The 19404-nt window shown below is 56.2% G+C and overlaps 1 protein-coding gene across 2 annotated transcripts; it reads left to right on the forward strand.

The window, feature by feature from the left end:
* The first annotated feature begins 952 nt into the window (after nt 1–952).
* On the forward strand, nt 953–16118 carry PDLIM4 (PDZ and LIM domain 4). Of its 2 annotated transcripts, XM_012445846.3 has the most exons (7): nt 953–1045; nt 6209–6360; nt 10301–10382; nt 14711–14889; nt 15099–15262; nt 15577–15694; nt 15811–16118. In XM_012445846.3, the coding sequence occupies exons 1-7, from the start codon at nt 953–955 to the stop codon at nt 16013–16015; spliced, it is 993 nt and encodes a 330-aa protein (XP_012301269.2). In that variant the 3' UTR covers nt 16016–16118. The 2 variants fall into 2 exon arrangements, with proteins under 2 accessions (XP_012301269.2, XP_064222371.1); XM_064366301.1 differs by lacking the exon at nt 15577–15694 and having other exon boundaries at nt 15811–15981.
* The last annotated feature ends 3286 nt before the right edge of the window (nt 16119–19404 follow it).

Raw genomic sequence — 19404 nt, forward strand, 5'->3', positions numbered from 1 at the left:
TGGTGGTGCCATGGTGCCTGCAGTGGCTGTTCAAGGACATCCCAGAGGATAATGGCTGGGAATGGAGAGACCTTGAAGAGAGAAAGGCCCAAAGTGAAGAGCTGCACATATTTCTTCCCTTCACAATGCACAGCCACAACCCCAGCCGCTCCAGCTGCTCCTTTCTCCGGACACCTGGGGAAACAAAGCTCCTGGCAAAGGACGAGGGGAGAGGGCTGTGCAGACAGGGAGGTGGCCTGCAAGGAGCCTGTGAGCAGCAAGTGAAGGCCTGAGTGTCTCTGCTTCCGCAGGAAGCAAGTCAGATGCAAGTCTGGGGCCCTCTCTTCCAGGAAGCCTTACTGGCCTCCACAAACTACCCTGAGGACCTTTCTGTGTCCACTCCCATGCTCGGCGCTACCTGCTGTCGTCTTGGGTCTGCGTCTCTGACCCAGTGCTGCGCAGGCCCTTGGTTCAGAGGGCTCTTGGTTCAGAGGGCTCCTCACACGACAGGATGGGCCGCAGGTTTCCAAGTAGGACCCCTGAGGAGAATCTGAGCTGGGCGCAGCCCCATCCCTCAAGTGGGCCCCCCAATACCTCCTAGGGCTGGAGCACCGCCCCTAGAAGGGACTTCAAAGCGCCGGTGTCGATAGCCGGGTTTGGGTCTGCCGCCTGCAGATCTGAGGCCTGAGCAGGATCCAGGCCGTCGGGGCCGTCCAAACCCGGGGGTCTCTTGAGAGCTGGCTGGGGGTGCCGGGTTGCAGGCAGCTGGGATTGAGGGCGGGTCCTCAGAGCCCCCCGAAGTGGGAGGGTCGGGCAGGCCGCGGGGCCAATCCGGGCGCGCCGGGAGCGGGGGCGGGGGCCGGGCCGAGGGGAACGGGGACGGGCGGGCCGGGGGCGGGGCGCGGCGTCCAGGCGGCGGCGGCGGCGGCTCCTCAGAGTCCGGCTCAGGCTCCGGCTGCGGCTCCGGCCCGCGATGCCCCATTCCGTGACCCTGCGGGGGCCTTCGCCCTGGGGCTTCCGCCTGGTGGGCGGCCGGGACTTCAGCGCGCCCCTCACCATCTCGCGGGTGAGTCTGGCGGCTGCGGGGCGGCAGGGCGGTCCCGGGTCTGAGACCGGGTCCTCGCTGTCCGCCCGGGACCCAGATCCCCTAGGTATCCGAGGCTAGAAGGCGGAGGGTTGGCCTGGGTGTCCGGCATGCTGTAGAAGCGGCTTCCAGGCAGGGCAGGCAGCCCCAGCCGCCCTCCTCCCGCGCTGGGCCTGCCTGCCAGATCCCGCGGAAAGTCTCCCAAGAGTTCACGCACCGGCCTCCGCGCTGGCCTCATCTGCAGGGAGCCGCTGTGGACCCGGGAAGGACCGGCAGAGTTGGGCCGGGGGTCTAGACAGCCCTACAGAGGCCTAGAAACTTTTCAGACTCATCCCTGCCTGAAGATTTGGGGCAAAATGATTTAGAGCACCCCCCCTCCCCTATCAAGGGTCGCTGCCTGCAGAGCTGGGTGACCCTGGGAGGTCTGGGGTCCTCGCTGAATCTGAGAAGTGAAAGGTCCATCCACTTCCCACTTTGGGTGTGAGTCAGTCTCTCATTCATGACCTCAGTCACCCTAAGGAGAAGTGACCAGGAGGAATTTTTGGCTTCCAGGGGAAAGGGAGCCTTAATTGTGAGGTTGTGAGACCCCTCCCCGCAAGACAACACAAAGCCAGGGGCTGAGATAGCCTCAGGCCAGTTCTTCAAGTCTCCCAGGGCCCTGCCTTGCCCCAAGCTTGGGTCAGAGGAGGAAAAGGAGTGGGCACAGCCCTGGAGGGTGGCTGCTCTGAGGATAAAGGAGTGGAAGAGGTGACTCAGGCCCTGCTTGAGGGGGTGCCTGTCTAGGGGAGACAGGATCCTGGCCCATCTGGAGGGGCAGAAGAGAGGACTCAGACCCTGTCCTTGGGAGTCCCAGACTAAGGGACAGAAGAGGAGAGAACCCAGGCCTTGCCCTTGGCGGCTCTCAGTCTGGAAGGAGCGGAGGAGATGACCTGGGACGATCTGAGGGCCATCCCTTGCTCCCACACAGGCTGATCTTGTCTTTGGGGGCTATGTTTGAGTCACAGAGAAGCACCTTACCCCACCCTACTGCTTCCTCTTGCAATGGGGGCTGGGCTGAGCTGGCTGGGCTTTCAGAGACTTCTCTCCAGTTCTTGGGAGAGGGTGGGCACCGGGTGGAGCATGGAATCATGGAATCCCATTTCTGGGGGCCAGGGTGACAGGCAGGCCCAGCTGTCCTAGGAGGCTTCCCACATCTGCCCTCACTGCCAGGTCTCTGGGACGGAGTGAGGTGGGCCTTCAACACATCCCGGAGCCTTTCATCTCCCGCTTATGGGATCCCTGCTCTGTGTGTGTGTGTGTGTGTGTGTGTGTGTGTGTGTGTGTGTGTGCGTGCGTGTGCGCGCGCGCGTGCGCCATCCTCTGTGTCTGCTTTTGTGTGTCATGCTGTGTGTCCACTGAGGGGGCTGGTGGGGACACTAGGCCGGCTGGCCAGGCACCCTGGGCGTGAGGCCGCTGACAGGCTCAGTGGCGGTGGCTGACGGCTGCAGGCGGCGGGGAGCTGAGACATCTGTTGCCCACGCGGCTGCCTGCCCGCGGAGGATAGGCCTCCACACGTCACAGCCCCAGCTACGGCAGCAGCAGCAGCAGCAGCAACGGCCTTGTTTGGAGCTGACTGGGGATGCAGGCCTCAGGCAGGCAGGCAGTCTGGGAGAGGGTTTGCCAAGAAGAGCCTCCCTTGTCCCCCAAAGTCACACGGCAGCAGCTCAGGCCCAAGGAGCCAGGATGGCTGAGATTGGGTTTGGGTGGGATCTGGGGAGATTTACAGCACTGGAGAGGCACGGGCTGCAGCTTGCCTAGCAGGTACCTCCAGGGCAGGTCTACAGGGACTGAAGATATGTGGGAGTGTCTTCACCAAGGGGGCTCAAGATCCAGCCCCTCTCTTGTTTCCAGGGCCTCTCCTATCCTGGACCTGGTAGGGAAGGCCAGCCTCACACAGACAGGGAGGAGGCTATAGGCCCAGCAGGGCTGGGGGCTTTCAGTCTCAGCCCATGAAGCCTTGGGGAGCCCCAAGAACATCATCCAGGGCTCCTTCCCCTCAGTGGGAGATGAAAGGCTCCAGGATGTGTTCAAGGCCCACCTCACTCGGCCCCAGGGACCTGGCAGTGAGGGCTATAATGATGGCTGGCCTCGGCCAAGCATCCAGGGCGTGCCAGGCCCCACCCTAATGGGTGTTGGTAACAGCTCCCTCCCAGGAACCAGTCCCTGGAATGAGCACCACCTTATGCCCAGCCTCCTGTGGGGGCTTTACATGCCCTGATTTTCTCAAGTAGTCCTTACAACAGCCTTTAGAAGTAAGGACTCCCTCTGGTCTTACACAGATGGAGATGCAGGCACAGAGAGGCTAATGTAATAGACCCAGAGAAGCAGAGTGGAGACAGGAGGAATCTAGGCAGTCTGGAGTTTGCTGTGACTGTGCGGGACAATGTGGCACCTGGTTCTGACTTGGACTCCCAGCCCACAACATCTAGGCTGGGTGGAGCAGGGGCTGGGAATGCAGCCACTACCGGTGAAGGGCTGATTCATGCCCTTGCCACCCACCTCACTTCACTGTTCCTCTCTCTGTTCCTTCTTTCTGTTTATCTTGTACTTAGGTGCTAGAGGGATCAGCCTGAACTCCACTCTGTCCTGTGACTTCCCTGCTTAGAGCCCTCCATGGTTTCCAGCCACCCAGGAGAAATGCCAGCTTCCCACCCAGGTGTACAAGACTGTGCAAGATCTGGTCCCTGCCTCTTCTGACTTCATCTCTTCCACTCTCCCCTCACTAATGATGCTTGGGCCATACAACCCTCCTTCTGCTTTCTCTCCAGATATGCCATTATACGTGCTGGTCCTTCTGCCTGGAACAGTCTCTCCCTGGGACACTTTCTCTTCCCTCACCCTTTTTGGAAGAAAAGTACAGGTGTTAAGAGCATAGTTTTAAATTTGGAACCAGGTGGCCTGGATTGAAATCCTGATTCAGTCTTTTATCAATTAACTGTCCTTCTGTGCTTCTCGGGACCTCGGTTTCCTCATCTAGGAAATGGGCTTGCTTTCAGGATTAATGAGATAATGCATGTAAAGGTGGCTGAGACAGTCACAATTTCCTGGTCTCATGCCCTCTCTGACCGGTACTCCCCTAGCTCAATAGTACTGGCAGCATCCCAGCCACCCCTGCTTTCAAGAAACTTCCTCCGCCCACAGAAGCCTGAATGTACCCCTTGTGCTGGCTGAGTCATCCTGCCGCAGTTAGCCGCCCCCTGAAGAAAAACTCCTCTCTGGTGTGGGGACTAGGGCATGGCACCCCTCCCCCAAGCTTCTCTTTCTTCATCTGTAAAATAGAGATGAGAACAGCCTCTACCATACCAGGTGGTTGAGGGGTTGCTGTGAACTAGTTATGGGTAAAGCATGGAGCCCAGGCCCTGGCACAAGGCAAGTATCCATGAAGGGGAGGAGGCCAGAGGAGGGCCTTGAGGGGAGGGTGGGATGGTACGAAGTGGGTGTCTCCCCCAGGATGACAGTCTTGCACAGGTACCCAGGCCCTACAAGTAAACATTAATGATGGGATGGTTGGCTAAAGGTGTCATGCTTCAGAACATTTCCTTGAGGCAGCCTACTTCAGGGCAGGTCACCTTGGGCAGTGCCAACACCAGGCCTCCAGCCAAGGAGCTGCCAGCATGTCAGGTTTGTCTACTCACTACTGAGACCTGGCTGAACTGAGCCTGCGGCTTCCAGGAGTTCCCACCAGTAGGAGCTCCCATCCAAAAGAACAGGGTCACTAGCAGCTCTTGAACCAGCTGGGCGCTAGCTGGAGAGGCTGGGTAGGAATCTATTTCTAAAGGTTATGTTGGGACCAGGGCAGGGTGAGGGGTGCTCTATTGCCTAGATTCCCCTGGTTTGCTTATGTAGGTCTCTCTGTGAGTCTAACTCCACCCCCTGTCCTACCCTTCTTTAGTTGACCAGCATTGTAAGAGTTTCCAAATGTGAACACTGCTTGACCCTGAGGGGTCAGTAGTGGCACCGAGGTAGCCTGAGTTCCTGTCCTGCAGGAAAAGTAGAGGTAGAACTCTGACCCCCAAGTCCAGGCTGGCAACTGGAACTGGATAGCCCTGGACTTGCCCAGGGAGGTGATGTTCAGACCTCCCCTTTATTTATTTATTTAGAAATGGAGTCTTGCTCTGTCACCAGGCAGGAGTGCAGTGGCACAATCTTGGCTCAGTGTAACCTCTGACTGCCTGGTTCAAGCAATTCTTCTGCCTCAGCCTCCTGAATAGCTGGGACTACAGGCGTCTGCCACCATGACCAGCTAATTTTTCTCTTTTTAGTAGAGATGGGGTTTCACCATGTTGGCCAGGATGGTCTTGATCTCCTGACCTCGTGATCTGCCCACCTCAGCCTCCCAAAGTGCTGGGATTACAGGCATGAGCCACTGCGCCCAGCAGACCTTTCCATTTTAATTATAATGTAGTATTAACATGAACAGTTTAAGGGGGAAAGGTGGGAGCACACAGGGTAGTGAGATCCCAGAAGGCTCCCGGAGGAAGTGGCTTCTATGCTGAGACCTGAAGGATGAGGGTGTGGGAGTCAAAGGAAGAGTATTCCAGGTAGAGAGATCAGCTTTTGCAGAAGTGTGGAGGTGAGTGACATATGATACCTGTAAGCCACCCATAGACATTTAGATGGTCTGGACAAAATGTGGGTGTGGTGGTGGGGATGAGAGGTGAGATCAAGTAAGTAGGAAGGCAAGGTCACTAAGGGTTTGAATGTTAGGTCAAGGAGTATAGTCTGTCTGGGTGGGACCTTGTCTGTGTCGGGTATCTGTGATATGTCCATGCTCTGTATGTATCTGTGAGCACATATGTCTCCATGTGTCTCTGTGTCTCCTGCATGTCCTTGGGCACATATCTAGGCACAAGAGCCCAGAGGAAGCCCTTCTCATATACCTCCATGCCCTGCCAGGCCTCCAGGTGCTGGAGTTGGAGGTATTTCCAGCAAGGCTGCAGCCAGGCTACATGGGGACCTCAGCCAGCCTCTCGGCTTGCCTATCCACAGACCATGCTGGTAGCAGGCCACCCTGGCTAGGTTCTGAGGTTGGAGGAGGTCTAGAGCAGAGACCACAGTAAGGCTACATCACGACTGTGCCCAGCCATCTGGCCTGTCTGCCCGCAGGTCCATGCTGGCAGCAAGGCTGCATTGGCTGCCCTGTGCCCAGGAGACCTGATCCAGGCCATCAATGGTGAGAGCACCGAGCTCATGACACACCTGGAGGCACAGAACCGCATCAAGGGCTGCCACGATCACCTCACACTCTCTGTGAGCAGGTATGCGCAGGGTGAGCTGGACTGGGAGGATGGAGGGACCAGGTGAGCAGTTACGGGCAGCTAGCTTGTTGGGTGAGCCCAGCTTCACACAGCCTCTCTGCCTCGGCTTCTGGGTGCTCCATCCAGACACAGTCCCAAGGAATAGCACTTTCATGAGGTCCTGGCAGACACTGTTTAAAGCTGCAGGTAGCTTAAGAAGGGAAGAAATACTCTTTTAATTTAGGCTAGAAGTGTGTTGGGGCACTTATGGCAAGTGCTGCAGGCGACTGTAATAACACCTTGAAAAGCCTCTGGGGGCGGAGGTTACGGTGAGCCAAGATCGTGCCATTGCCCTCCAGCCTGGGTAACAAGAGAGAAACTCCATCTCAAAAAAAAAAAAAAAAAGAAAAAAAAAAGAAAAGCCTCTAGGGCATTTGTTTCAGTCCTTTCCCCTCCCCTGAGTGACCAGCTTGATGACCATTTCAAAGTAGTTTCTTGTGCAACACCTCACTTAACCCTCATTTACCAACTTAAAAAAGGTAAAACTTACTATAGTCCCCACTTCACAGATGAGACAAGTGAGGCTCAGAAAGGTTAGAAGGTGCTGAAAGTCACACAGAGAGGGAGTGGGGTAGCAAAATTTGACCTCAGTGCTTTCTCCTAAGACTACAGACCCTTCACTTGGCTGCTGACCACTCCTACCAGCCCCACAGCTGTCCCCACCATGGCCCACACCTCTGCCCTGGTTAAATCTGGATTTGGGAAAAGTTCCTGCTATGGACTGTGTAATGCTGTGCAGCCTATCAAAAAGGGGAGGACAGTGGGTTGCCAAGCCCCATCTGTGCCCCATAAATGGTTCTGGGATGGAAGGTTCAGCAGGGGACTGGGTAAGGGGACCTAGCCTTGCTCAAGTCCTGGGTCTTTACTCAGCTCTGAGAAGCAGTTGGCCTAAGCCTGGCTGAGTGGGATCTCCCCGCTCCCCAGCCCCACCTCGATCCACAGAAATCAGGCATAACTTATCAGCTCTGCCATGTTCACTGCTGACAGGGACTTTCACAACCCCCTATGGAAGGGTGTGGGCAAAGCCTCCCCAAACCACAACACAGCTAACCATGCCTCTGAGCTGGCAGGGCGGGAGGTGAGCCACTGGCTCGGAGCCATTAAACATAGTGGAAAGGCCTGTGAGGGAGCCTCTGTTTGTGCTTGGCCCATGGCCAGGTCTGGGTTGGGGTCAGGACCCCTGACTGTGCCCTTGGCACTGAGTGGGCCCAGCTGCAAGTCCAGGACCTTATATGCTCTACCTGGCACATGGTGAGGATGCCCCAGCTTTGGAGTTCAGCAAAGCTGGTCCTCATCCAGCCTCTGGAGCCTTAGGTGCCCAGATGACCTCTATGATCCCGGGTTTCCTTTCCCATAAATGGATCACATTCATCACCCTCCTCCACACTGAGATACAGGCTGGATGGGGGAAATGTCAGCACTGCTCTGCCCACGAGTGGCCTCTGAAGCCTCTCCACTTGGCTGGGATCCTGGCCCCTGACTCACCTCCAGCCTTGACTCTGTGTGGCTGAACAAGGGCAGCCCTAGTGGTAGTGGAGTAGTGGGGAGGAGTGCCTGAGAGGGGGACTGAGTCAGGAGCTTCCCAGAGCGTATGATGTCAGTGGAGGGTTGTGGGGTGGAGATCCCCCTCTTTCTTTCCTTCCTTCCTTCCCCTGTCCTTTGTTCCAAACCAACCATGGATGGAGCCAGAGGTTCACTGACCTGTTCCACTCTGGGCATTTAGCCCCAAAATGTCACTGGCCACGGAGCAGATAAGAGCACATTCTCATTCTCTACTATCACAGAGCTGGACTGAGAATTATGCTGTGTTGACACATAAAATTACCCATAAAAGAGAGAGAGGGAGAGAGAACTATGCTATGTTCCAGCAAGTGATTTAATCTCTTGAGCCCATAATATCCTCAATCAAAATTAGGGACTATCTTGTGAACTGGACATTGAGTGACAATGATGTACCAGGCCTGCTCAGTCAGAGTGAAAATCTGAGTCCTGCCCTGCAGCCTCCATCTCCAGCCCTCACACATGCAGACTCTGGGGGATCAAGATATGAGGGCCACCTTGACCCTCTGAGCCAACATTTCTTCTCCTGGACACTTTCCCACTTGTAAGCTTTCTGACTCTGCTCCCTATCTTGCCTGCTATGCCAGGACCTACACCTGGGCCCCAAAGACACTCCTCCCCGTCCCCGCAACACACACCCACACAGCAAGGGCTCTGCAGGGAATCAGCCTGGTGAGCTGGCTGGAGTGAGCTACTCTGTGCTCTCACTCCCAGGGTTCTACTGAAACCAGCTTCCCTATCTGCCCTCTTGTGTACAGAGAGCTCTAATCCTCCACAGACTTCCCCACAGAATGAAAAGTGTATCAAAGGCCCAGCTTCCCCACTGAGCTTATTTTGCTTTGAGCCCAAAGCCAGGCATCCAACAATCCAAGCAAAACTATACTTCCTAGGCGTGTTCTATTGGTCCAGGACCTTCCTGACATCAACTCCAACAGTGAGGCCACCAATAGAGTCCCTGTTGTCCATCACATGTGGTCCGAGGTAACCTTTGCACAGCCTACCCTTTGGCTGTCATTTTGTTTTAAGAGCCCAGCCTGGGATGGGGGTTGACACTTGATTAAGCCCTTCATTCTGATCTGATGCACTGAGCCACGTTAATGGCTCTGGGTACTTTGTACCCTCTGACCCTTAGACCTCAGGCTTGTACTGCTCTTCTGAGCAGAACTTCAGGGAAGTATAAGGCCAAATAGCTACACAAGATGTCTCAGCTTTATCCCAGAGGAGCTCTGAGTAGGTAGAGGCCACAGTTAGAGCTGTGAGTTAGAGTAGCCACTTGGGAGCCTGGTTGAGGGGGCTAGAGACAGAGACCATGGGGCTGATGTTGCACTGAGGCAGCAGAGCTCTAACAGCCAGGGCCTGGAAGGCTGTGGAGTAGAGAAGTAGCCTGCAAAGGACTACAGAATGGGCAAAGGCGAGGAAGTACAGAGTGAGTATGGACCACAGGCGTAGACAGATTATTAAAACCTTTTATTGAAGGGGCGGAGAGGCAGGGGTAAGCTGCTAGATCAGTAGTGATACCTCGAGAAGCCTCAGGAGGCCTCTTGGGGTGAGTTGGAGGACATTATTCCCCTTTGGTCTAACCAGCCTCACTTCACACCCACCTGCCAGTCCAGGGTCCATGCCCCTTCCCAGCCTGCCTTCTCACAGGGCTACTGAGTGACAGGGCTGGGGTCCAGGCATGTAGCCTCTTGGCCTGCCTGCCCTGCTTATGGCAGGTTTACGATGTTTTTCTCCCTCCTGAGTGGTGTTTGGCTTTTGGTTTCTATGGCGAAGCAGGAATTTCCTAATGGCCTGTTTCCCATCTGGGCTGGGCAGACTCGTTGATGACTCTGCCGGAGGCAGCAGCAGAAGGAAAGACACACCCCTCACAGCCTCCATTACACCTCCACCAGAGCTGATGGAAGCCTGACCCCACAGCCCACCAGAGGCTGTAGATACCCAGGGGATGAGTGGATAGGCTCCTAGCTGGTCAATGTGTGAGGCCTGGCTTGTCGTACTGTGAGCTGGGCCTCTTTGAGCTGAGCTTCTGTAGGCCACGAAGAGGGTGGAAGCATGGAGAAGCTGCAGAGCCTCTGCTGCAACATCTCCAGGAACAAGACCAGAGAGGGATTGCGCAGAGCTGTTGGGGATGGAAGCATATAGCCCTGCTCCAGGAGGATGGCAGATCTAGTGTTGTGGTTCATTGCCACAACAGTCACCACTGTGGTACAGTGGAAAGCACTGGAGTGGTGTCTTTCTACTTGCAGAGCACTAGCCCAGAGCCCAGCCCATCTTGATCCTGGCTCCCGGGCATGGTGGGCATGGTAGGAAACATATCTGACCATCACAATTTCTGTTGCAGGCCTGAGGGCAGGAGCTGGCCCAGTGCCCTTGATGACAGCAAGGCTCAGGCACACAGGATCCACATCGACCCTGAGGCCCAGGTATGTACAGACACTGCCTGGCCTGGCCTGGCCTGGCTGAGTGAGCCCAGGGCAGAGAGGACAGCATGCAGGTTCACCTACAATGAGTCTCCTCACCAGGGCTCTCAGATACACAAGACAGAGACTGAAGCAGAAGGTTTCTCTGCACCATGCCCATACCCCATTCCCTGTTCCTCAGATGAGCACCTGTCGTGGGCTCTGTCTCTACTCCAGGCAATCCTGGATTCTGGACCAAGGTGCTTATGATGGCCAGGAGCTGGGCTAGGCCTTGGTTGGGGTTATCACACACCCAGTGTGTGCCCAGTGATGCCAGACCAGGAAGAAGTCACTGTGCTTACAGCGGGGGGAGGTCAGTGGCAGTCTCAGGCTGTGGAGTGACCTCAGGCTGAGGGCTCCTCTGGGTGCCCTATCCAAGCCTGAGGTTGTCTGCTGGCCATCCTGTGGTGCTTCTAGCAGAACTCAGGATGCAGGCCTGTCTGCCCAGTCACCTTGCTGTGTGTAACAGAAGTCATATCTCTGGCCCTGTCCTCAAGAAGAGTGAGGGGGCCAGGCTGGTCTAGGGCCTTGTTTTGCCATGGCATGAGGAGTAGCCAAGTGGGGACGACTGAGGTATCTAGAGCCATCTCTGGGCCACAGAGTTTGGGCAAGGAGACTGGGATGGTCTGTGATAGAGCCGGAACCGTAGGTCCCAGCGTGTAAGACCATGGCCTCCAGGCATACTTTTGTCCACCCTCTCAACCTGGAAGAAAAGGGGCCAAGGCAGGGAGAGGCTTCACTGAACCAGAGGGAAGGATGTGCCCCGGCTTCTCCCTCACCTTCTACCACAATCCCATCTTGCCCTATCCCCTACCCTGCCTGGCTGGCATCCCTGAAGCCAGAGGCTTACCACCTGCCAGGCAGTCCCCATTTTGGCAGGGGAAAGGTACTTAGAAGTTCTGGGCTAGGGGAAGCCAGGGACCAAAGAAGCCCAGAGTAGTCACATGACTCAGACAAGGAGTCAAAAAGGGCTTCCTGGAGGAAGGGGTATTGAAGCCAAGACCTGAAGGCCTAGGAAGGGCAAGGCAGGCAAATGGGTACAGGAAGAGGAAGTGTGGCCCAGAGGTGAGGTCTTGTACCTCAGGTTCAAAGAAAAGAAAGGTCCAGGGGAAGGGAGGGCAAGATGGGAGGAATGAGAGGACAGAGGCAAGAGATGAGGTGGTGGGGCAGGGCTACAGAGAGGTTCTTGGGCTTCTCTATCCTGGACCTCAGGGATTCACGGCCATATCTGTGTCTCAGAAACTTGCTCTTGTGGCCCCACGGACCCCAGACCTTAGGAGCAGCGGTAGATGTTAGCATAGACAAATGAGCCAGGCTTGCCACGGGCCAGGCAGAGGGGAGCAGCGTGGTGTGGGCCCCAAGCTCATGTGTAATGCCCAGCCTCCCTCAGAGGCAGCAGTCCCAGGATGGACAGGACGGGGTGGGAGGGGGTTTAGTCTTCCAGGATAGGCTCAAGGCCGGTGGGCCTGGGGTGCTGGTGACTGTAGAGCAGCTCCCCCTGCCCCCACACTTATTCTCACCGACTCCCTTGAAGACCAGGCTGCCAGAGGCTCAGAGTGGAGAAGGAGGGAGTTTCCACAAGCACCAGGGCAGCCCCTCAGCTGCTGCCCCACTTTTGTACTTAAAAGGTCATGGGCTCCATGGGTGGTGACAAAAACACCCCACCCCGCCCTGCAGGGCTGAGTCCTTGCTAACACAGACACAGGGCCCATTGTCCCCATGCTGCTCCCACCCTCTGCCTGAGTCGGGGTGTCGGGGAGGGGGTGGAGCGAGCTGGAGCCATCGGAGGAGGAGGAAAGCACAGTTGGCCCTAGGACCAGCATAGGGTGCCCTGGCACACATCCCTGAGTGGGATGGGACAGGGCTAGCTGGAGCTTCGGGACCACCTTCCCTGTGGGGCCATAGGAGAAGCTCCTTCTCCCAGGCCTTTTGTGGGAACACAGGAGGCACTTGGCACAGCCCAGGGTGGAGGAAGGATAATAATAACGCAGGGTTTTCTGGAGGGAGTGGCAGTTATGCTCAGAACCAGGTGATGGGGAGAAGCAAGCCAGGTGGAGCAGGCAAGTCTTTGCACATTCAGCCTGTCCTCCCCAGACCAGCAGAGAGCTAGAACTGAGCCTCTAGGAGATGGCACCTGCTCATCTGAACTCAGTGCCTGCCTCCAAGTGGAGTGTCCCAAAGCAGGTAGTTACCTCCATTCTGCTGAAAAATCCACCAAGGCTTCAACAAGCAAGTAGGCAGCAGACTGGTACTCAGAGTAGAGGAGCATATGGTATGAGGCGCACCACCCACAGAGGGGGAAAATCCAGGACTGGGGGCTCAGGAATTCCCCTGAAAGCCATTCATCCAACGAGTATGTGCTTTGTGCCAGGCACTGTGCAATTGTCTTATTTCATCTCTACAAGGAACCTGACGTGGAGACCATCATATTCACTAGCTCATAGATAAAGAAACAGGTTCAGAGAGGTGAAGTGACTTGCCCAGTTAGGGGATAACTCTGGGACTCAAACTAAAACTGAGGTAACCATGTGTGTCCTAGCCACTGAGTTCAGGCCTAAAGAGGCGGCTGCATGGGTGGCCGTGGGAGGGGCAATGGCTCTGATGGCCCTGCAGTGGACCCCTGCACCCTGCTGGGTAGGAGTGAGTGAGGGCCTCCTTCCTCCCAGCCCCAGTCCCTACAACTCCTCCCTCCCACCAAAGCTTCTGCCTGGAGGCCCAGCCCCACCCCCACTGGCCACAGCCCATCTGGTACCCATTAGAGGCCAGCCCTGCCTGCCTGCCTGCTCCACAGTCACATGTATGAGAGCACTCAGGTTTCTCAGGGGCTTTTGTTGGGCTTGATGTGGATAGGGATCTTCCTGTTGCTGCTGCATTGATGGGGCCACCTGGGCAGAAAGACCCTCCTCTTTGTCTGTTGGGGTGGGAGAAATGGAGGGGTCCCACCCAACTGCTGGTCTGCCCATTCCCCAAGTTCCCACCCTGCAAAAAGCAGGAGACAGTCAGGGCAGAACCCCACAGGCTCAGCTATGCCTCAGAGCTGCCTAAGTCCAAACCAGGGCTCTTCCTGCTACAATAGGCATCCTTTCCTGTCCACACTGGGCTCTCTGTCCACACTGTAGAGCAGAGAGGAGGTTTACATGTCCCTTCCCAGGCTGAGGCTAAGACCTACCCCAAGGCCTGGACTCAGGCATTACCCTAAAATCAGGCTGCTCTGCCTGCCAGCCCAGTCTCAGCCATTGAGGCCACCATGGCCATCCCCAGGGTGACCAGTGCTGGCTCTAAGTCTATGTAACCATGTACGTGTGGTTAGTAGTGTGTAAATAGACTGGCAGGTGCATATGTGTTGTCCTTATGCATGTGTGTGTGTGTCTTCAAAACATGCTGTGAGAATATGCATGCCTCTGTTTACATTGCTGTGGGTGTGCTTGTGTGCACTTGCAAGCTGGGAACAGCACAGCTCTGGACTCTGCAGGGACAGAGATCCCCAGTCCCCACTCAGACCCATACCCACAGAGATACTGCCCTCTCCTCATGTCTGAGGGGGCAGGTTCAGAGCACTCCTCCCCAAAATGTTTCAGCCATGAGCACCAGGCTGGCTGTGGGTAGTGAGGGAAAGAGCCTTGAGCCCTAGCCTGGTCTCTGCCGCTCATCTGCTATGCCTGCAGAAGGCTTCTCGTTGTGGCCTGGAAAGCAGGAAATGGGGAACAGGTGCAGGCCCAGAAGGGGCTGACTGCACGATGGCACTCTTGAGCCTCAGCCTGCCCAAAGGGTCTTGGACATACAACAATCAAGGGCCCTTCCTGGCTGCAGGACAGGAGTTACCTTTTTTGAGTTCCCAGCCGTGGGCCCACCCAGTACCCACCACAGTTCAGGCAAGTGAGAAAGCTTGGTACCAGGACTACCTCTGCCAGGAGGCCCCATACCCTGCTGTAGCCACACTGGCCTTCAAAGGCTTCTTGGGCTAGGCCTGCCCTAGTACTATCCCTTCATGAGTGGTGGCGGGCAGAACCACTGCAGGGCTCACAAGCCCAGGCTGAGTCTGAGCTGCTCAGGTTTTTGTGTCTGACTTTCTAAGGACATTTCTCATTTCTTCAAGGGCAGAACCAGTCCCCAGGCCCTGCCCTTCCCTGGAAATCCCTTCTCTGGCTGAGCACCACAGGCCAGAGGTGCCAGAGCAGAGGTAGCCAGCTGACATCCACCAGCTGGCACAGCAAAGCAGGGTAGAGGTGGGGTGGACAAGGAATGGCCAGAGGTCAGAGGGTCTCCCAGTGCCTTAGGCCTCTGTCTCATAGGACGGCAGTCCAACAACCAGCAGGCGGCCCTCAGGCACCGGGACTGGGCCAGAAGATGGCAGACCAAGCCTGGGATCTCCATATGGACAACCCCCTCGCTTTCCAGTCCCTCACAATGGCAGCAGCGAGGCCACCCTGCCAGCCCAGATGAGCACACTGCATGTGTCTCCACCCCCCAGGTAACACAGAGATGCCTTCGATGCCATGCCCAGAACCCATCTTAACCCCTGATCCCTCAAATCTCACTCTGCCCCATCCTGACCCCTGACACTTGATCCTTGGGTCTCAGCTGGTTGCATTCTGACTCATAAGCCTCACCAGACCCTGAGTGCACAGTGAAAGCTGGAACTGCATCCCTGTCCCTCCTCCAACTTTTTCTCCCTCCCAGCGCTGACCCAGCCAGGGGCCTCCAGCGGAGCCGGGATTGCAGAGTCGACCTGGGCTCCGAGGTGTACAGGATGCTACGGGAGCCAGCAGAGCCCGTGGCCGCGGAGCCCAAGCAGTCCGGCTCCTTCCGCTACTTGCAGGGCATGCTGGAGGCCGGCGAGGGCGGTAAGACTCCTGCTACGTGTCCCCACCTGCCTTCCCCCTCCCTGCGGTACCCTGGTTGCCCCCTAGCGACGCCACATCCCGCCTCCCAGCACCCGCCCTCCTCGGTCTCTGCGGCCGGGTCCCACACCCTTGCTACGCCTTCGCTTCCTGATTCCCACTCCACTCCCTGTCGTTGCCCCTCACCCCACGACCGTCAAACTGGTTCCCCAGTATCGGTGCCGATGGCCCCGGAAACGGGGCCCAACCAAACACCCCGCAGACATGGAGTTCCGACCTCCTCACCCCGTTCATGCCACCTACGCTCCGGGTTTCAGGAGAGCGGCACGGGCCTGGCGGCCCCAGGAACCTCAAGCCCACGACCGGCAAGCTGGGCGCTCCGCTGAGCGGCCTGCAGGGGCTGCCCGAGTGCACGCGCTGCGGCCACGGCATCGTGTGAGTACCCTCCCCCGCTGCCCCTCCCGGACCCCAGCCCTCCAGGGCCCTGGATGCGGGCGCCGTCGCGAACCCGGCAGTCACTCGACGCTGTCCTCTCTCCTTCCCCTCATCAGGGGCACCATCGTCAAGGCGCGGGACAAGCTCTACCATCCCGAGTGCTTCATGTGCAGCGACTGCGGCCTGAACCTCAAGCAGCGTGGTTACTTCTTTCTAGACGAGCGGCTCTACTGTGAGAGTCACGCCAAGGCGCGCGTGAAGCCGCCCGAGGGCTACGATGTGGTGGCGGTGTACCCCAACGCCAAGGTGGAACTCGTCTGAGCTGGGACTCTGCTCCCGCCCCTGCGTCTTAAGGTCCCTGCTCGGCCCATGTAAATATGTTTCACCCTGTCCCTCTAATAAAGTTCCTCTGCTTGGCCTTGAACCTGTCGCCGAGTCTGCCACCCTCCTGCGCGGGCCATGGCTCCGAGTGCAGTAGCATCTGCTCAGATGCCAGGCCTGTCCTGGGCTCTGGGTGCCGTGGTGAGCAGGACAGGCACCGTACTGCCCTGAAGAGGGCCACAGCCTGGGTGGAAGGCAGACCTGAATCACAATGGGGCAGCTCTAGTAATACGAAGGTGAAGGCGAGGTCTGGGGTCCTGCATGCGGCGCGGCAACAGGAGGTCTGACCAGGGTGGGGCCAGGGAAGGTGTTAGCTGAGAACTAATAGATGAGGAAGGCGCGAACTCTACACGGTGGCGCGGGGGAGCTCGAGAAAGACCTCGGTGGCCATGATCAGCACTAGCTGAGGCGGCCCCTGGCAGCCTCAGGAGCGGTCACTCCCCTGGAGAGCGTGACTTGAGCATGGAGATCACCCGGGCCGCCGCGGGGCGTCCACATTTCCTGGCATTCTCTCTTTGGGTTTCTTCCACCCACGCACACTTTACTCTCCTCCAAGACTCCCTTTTCTTCGCCTTCCTCTCTTCCCCACCAGGGGGCGCGCTTAATTTTCTAGACAGAGACGAGAAGGAAGGTTTAGAAAGAAAAACACTTGCCCAAGGGCTGCTTTGCCCTCCGAAAGGCTCCCTCCTCTAAATAAATTCCACCCGTTCTCGGAGTCCCGGCATTTATCGCGTGGTGGCTTGCCTTCGGCCTTGCACGCCCCGGCTGCACACATCGTCGGTGAATTGTGGCTGTTCACACTGGAGTAGTGTCCTAGACTCCAGGTCGCGTGGATCTACCCTCTAGTTTACTTGCTCAGGACAAGAAATTGACTCGTTGTATTTAGTGCCTATTTAGTGAGCCCAGAGTAATGCACATTTGTGCTGTTTTCAATTTTGTGCTATGGCACACCACAAAAAACTGTTACCAATTCACATTCATCACCATCATGAGATAGTACCCATTTCCTCGTGCTCCTCCCAACTCACGATATTATGTTTCTTTTTTCATTTTTTGCCAGTCCGTTAAGTAAAATATCCTATGCAGTTTTAATTTGCATTTCTCTGATTACCAGTGATGAGCATTCAGTCATTGAGCATTTATGGTGTGTGCTGGGTGCCTAGCACTAAGGGAACAGAGTGGTCCTTAGTCTCAAAAGAGTGGTTCTTGTATAAGTTACCCACCTTTCACTCATTTTTTCTGAGGCTTATTTAACTTCTTTTTAATGATTGGTAGGAACTTTTCCTAATTTTATACTAATCTTTGTTACTGGACTCTAGTTATCTGACACTTTTCCTGTTTCTGTATAGTTACTACTGAGTTTAATAGCCAATCTCTCCTCCTTATTGGTCATTTGCAACCATGTCAAAGTATTCTTGTACATTTCCAGTTGTCAGAAGTTGAGACTGCATGCTTCAGGCTCTGGAAAAGCAAACCTTTTTGAACTGTGATGGGGTTGCCCTGAATCTAGAGACTTACTTGGGAAGAACTGGCATTAGTCTTTTCCTCCAGGGCGGACTGTGATATGCACTTACTGTGCATTTATTCAGATGTTGTGTCTGTCTTCGCTTAAGTTTTTATTTTCCTTTCTTCTCATAGATCTTCTGTTCATGGTTAAATTTGTGCTAGAGATTTCTTCTAAAGGCTTCTTTTGCCTCCTTCTCCCTTCCCTGAAGGAGCACAGTTCAGCACAGTGGGCAGGTGCTCATAGAGCAATGAGGCAAGGCGGGGTCCTGGTCCTGCAGGTAACCCCAGACCTTGTCGGGCCCTTGTCTCCTTTTGCTCCCCAGGGGGTCAGATAGTGTGTGCGGTGAGGCCCCAAGGGCGCCCCGCTGTGGCGCTGCACAGGTGCATGCACACACACAGTACACACACATGCTCTTACTCACATTCCCTGCAGCCACAGCCAAATAGGGTGAGGCAGTGGAGGAGTCGGCCCTTGCCTCCCCATCCTGCCTCGGCAGACTTGATCCCAGCCCCACCCAGTCATAGGTGGTAGAGGAGAGGATGACTGGCAGCCAGGGAAGCGTTATTAGGCACAGGAGTGGGTGGAAAAATACCAGGAGCCATGGGCCCCAGCCCTCACTTCTCGTCCCCACTCACCTGCAGAAACTTGACTCTCCATTCCCACTGGCCACCACAGATCCGCTAGCCACTGGTACTCACCTTAATCCCAGGACACGCAATAACCCCTTCTCCCCAAAGGAACTACCCACCCAAGAGCCTCCCTGTCACTGTAGGCTACCCCAAGATCCACAGCTCCACTTCTGCAAGATTGCAGCAACTACAGCAGCCCCTACCTGGGCATCCTGGTTGGGGGTGGCTCGAAGGGCAGCTAAGGGGAGTGGTGTTCAAAGCTGCCAGCCTGATTTGTCCTTTCCCTGGCTTCAAGGCCCAGCCTCTACCCGGTCTCCCAGCCCACCTCTTCTGCCCAGGGACCCTGAGAGTAGTAGACCATGAAAAGCTTGGGACAGGGTCCTCGTGGGACAAGGGCTGTATGGCCCACAGTCCCAGTACTGAGACAGGGGACATCAGAGTCTCTCTCCAGGATGGGGAGCCAGATCCAGGATCCCCAATTCAGAGTGCTCCAGGCTCCAGCCTACCTGGCCAGAACCAACTCTCATCATTGTCCCCAAACCTGCTATATCCCTCCAACCCCAGGGCCCAGTTCCTTACCTCAGGGGCTTTCAAACCAGAGACATGGATATCATCGTCTACACCCTTACCCCAGCCATCACATCCTACCCAGCACCGTGCCTAGGATTTTGCCTCCCAAGCATTTTTAGACCCATTTCAGGGCAGTTGAAGGAATCTCTCATTCCCTTGAGTCAACTCTTCCATGGCCCCAGGGCCCTCAGGATGGAGTTCCTGGTCCTCCACTTAGCCTTTAAAACCTCTCTGACCTTGGGCTGCTGACGACTTTGTCTCACCTCCTCTGTTGCAGCTGACAGTTCAGCATCCTTTGAGCCAGTCCACCTTTTCATAGCCCTCAGACCTCTCGAGCTCAAAATGCTTTTCTTCTTTTATCATAGCTCAGCAAACTCCTACTCACTCTTCAAGGCCCAACTCTACTGCCCCTGCTTCTCTAGAGCAAAGCCTTGGCCCTCCCATCCCCAGGCAGAGTTAATAGTTCCCATTTACATGCCCTCTGTCCCATCCCTTCCAGTTTTGCCTGGTGCCTCCGGCACAACTTCTTACCTCTTTGGTTAGACCCTGTCTCAGACTTACCTCTGTCCTGCCCAGGCTCCATCCAGGCCAGGAACTGGGAGGTACAGGGGTCCTGGAGAAGC

The sequence above is a fragment of the Aotus nancymaae genome, unplaced genomic scaffold (genome assembly GCF_030222135.1).
Source record: "Aotus nancymaae isolate 86718 unplaced genomic scaffold, 86718_ANA_hifiasm-v0.15.2.pri h1tg000064l_1, whole genome shotgun sequence".
Classification (NCBI taxonomy): domain Eukaryota; kingdom Metazoa; phylum Chordata; class Mammalia; order Primates; family Aotidae; genus Aotus; species Aotus nancymaae.

What these genes read in the sequence shown, in the direction of transcription:
- PDLIM4 (XM_012445846.3), top strand. Translation starts at nt 953, where the DNA reads ATGCCCCATTCCGTGACCCTGCGGGGGCCTTCGCCCTGGGGCTTCCGC. An exon ending in ACATCGACCCTGAGGCCCAG is followed by an intron (nt 10,383 to 14,710) that starts GTATGTACAGAC and finishes TCTGTCTCATAG; the next exon opens with GACGGCAGTCCAACAACCAG. An exon ending in CATGTGTCTCCACCCCCCAG is followed by an intron (nt 14,890 to 15,098) that starts GTAACACAGAGA and finishes TCTCCCTCCCAG; the next exon opens with CGCTGACCCAGCCAGGGGCC.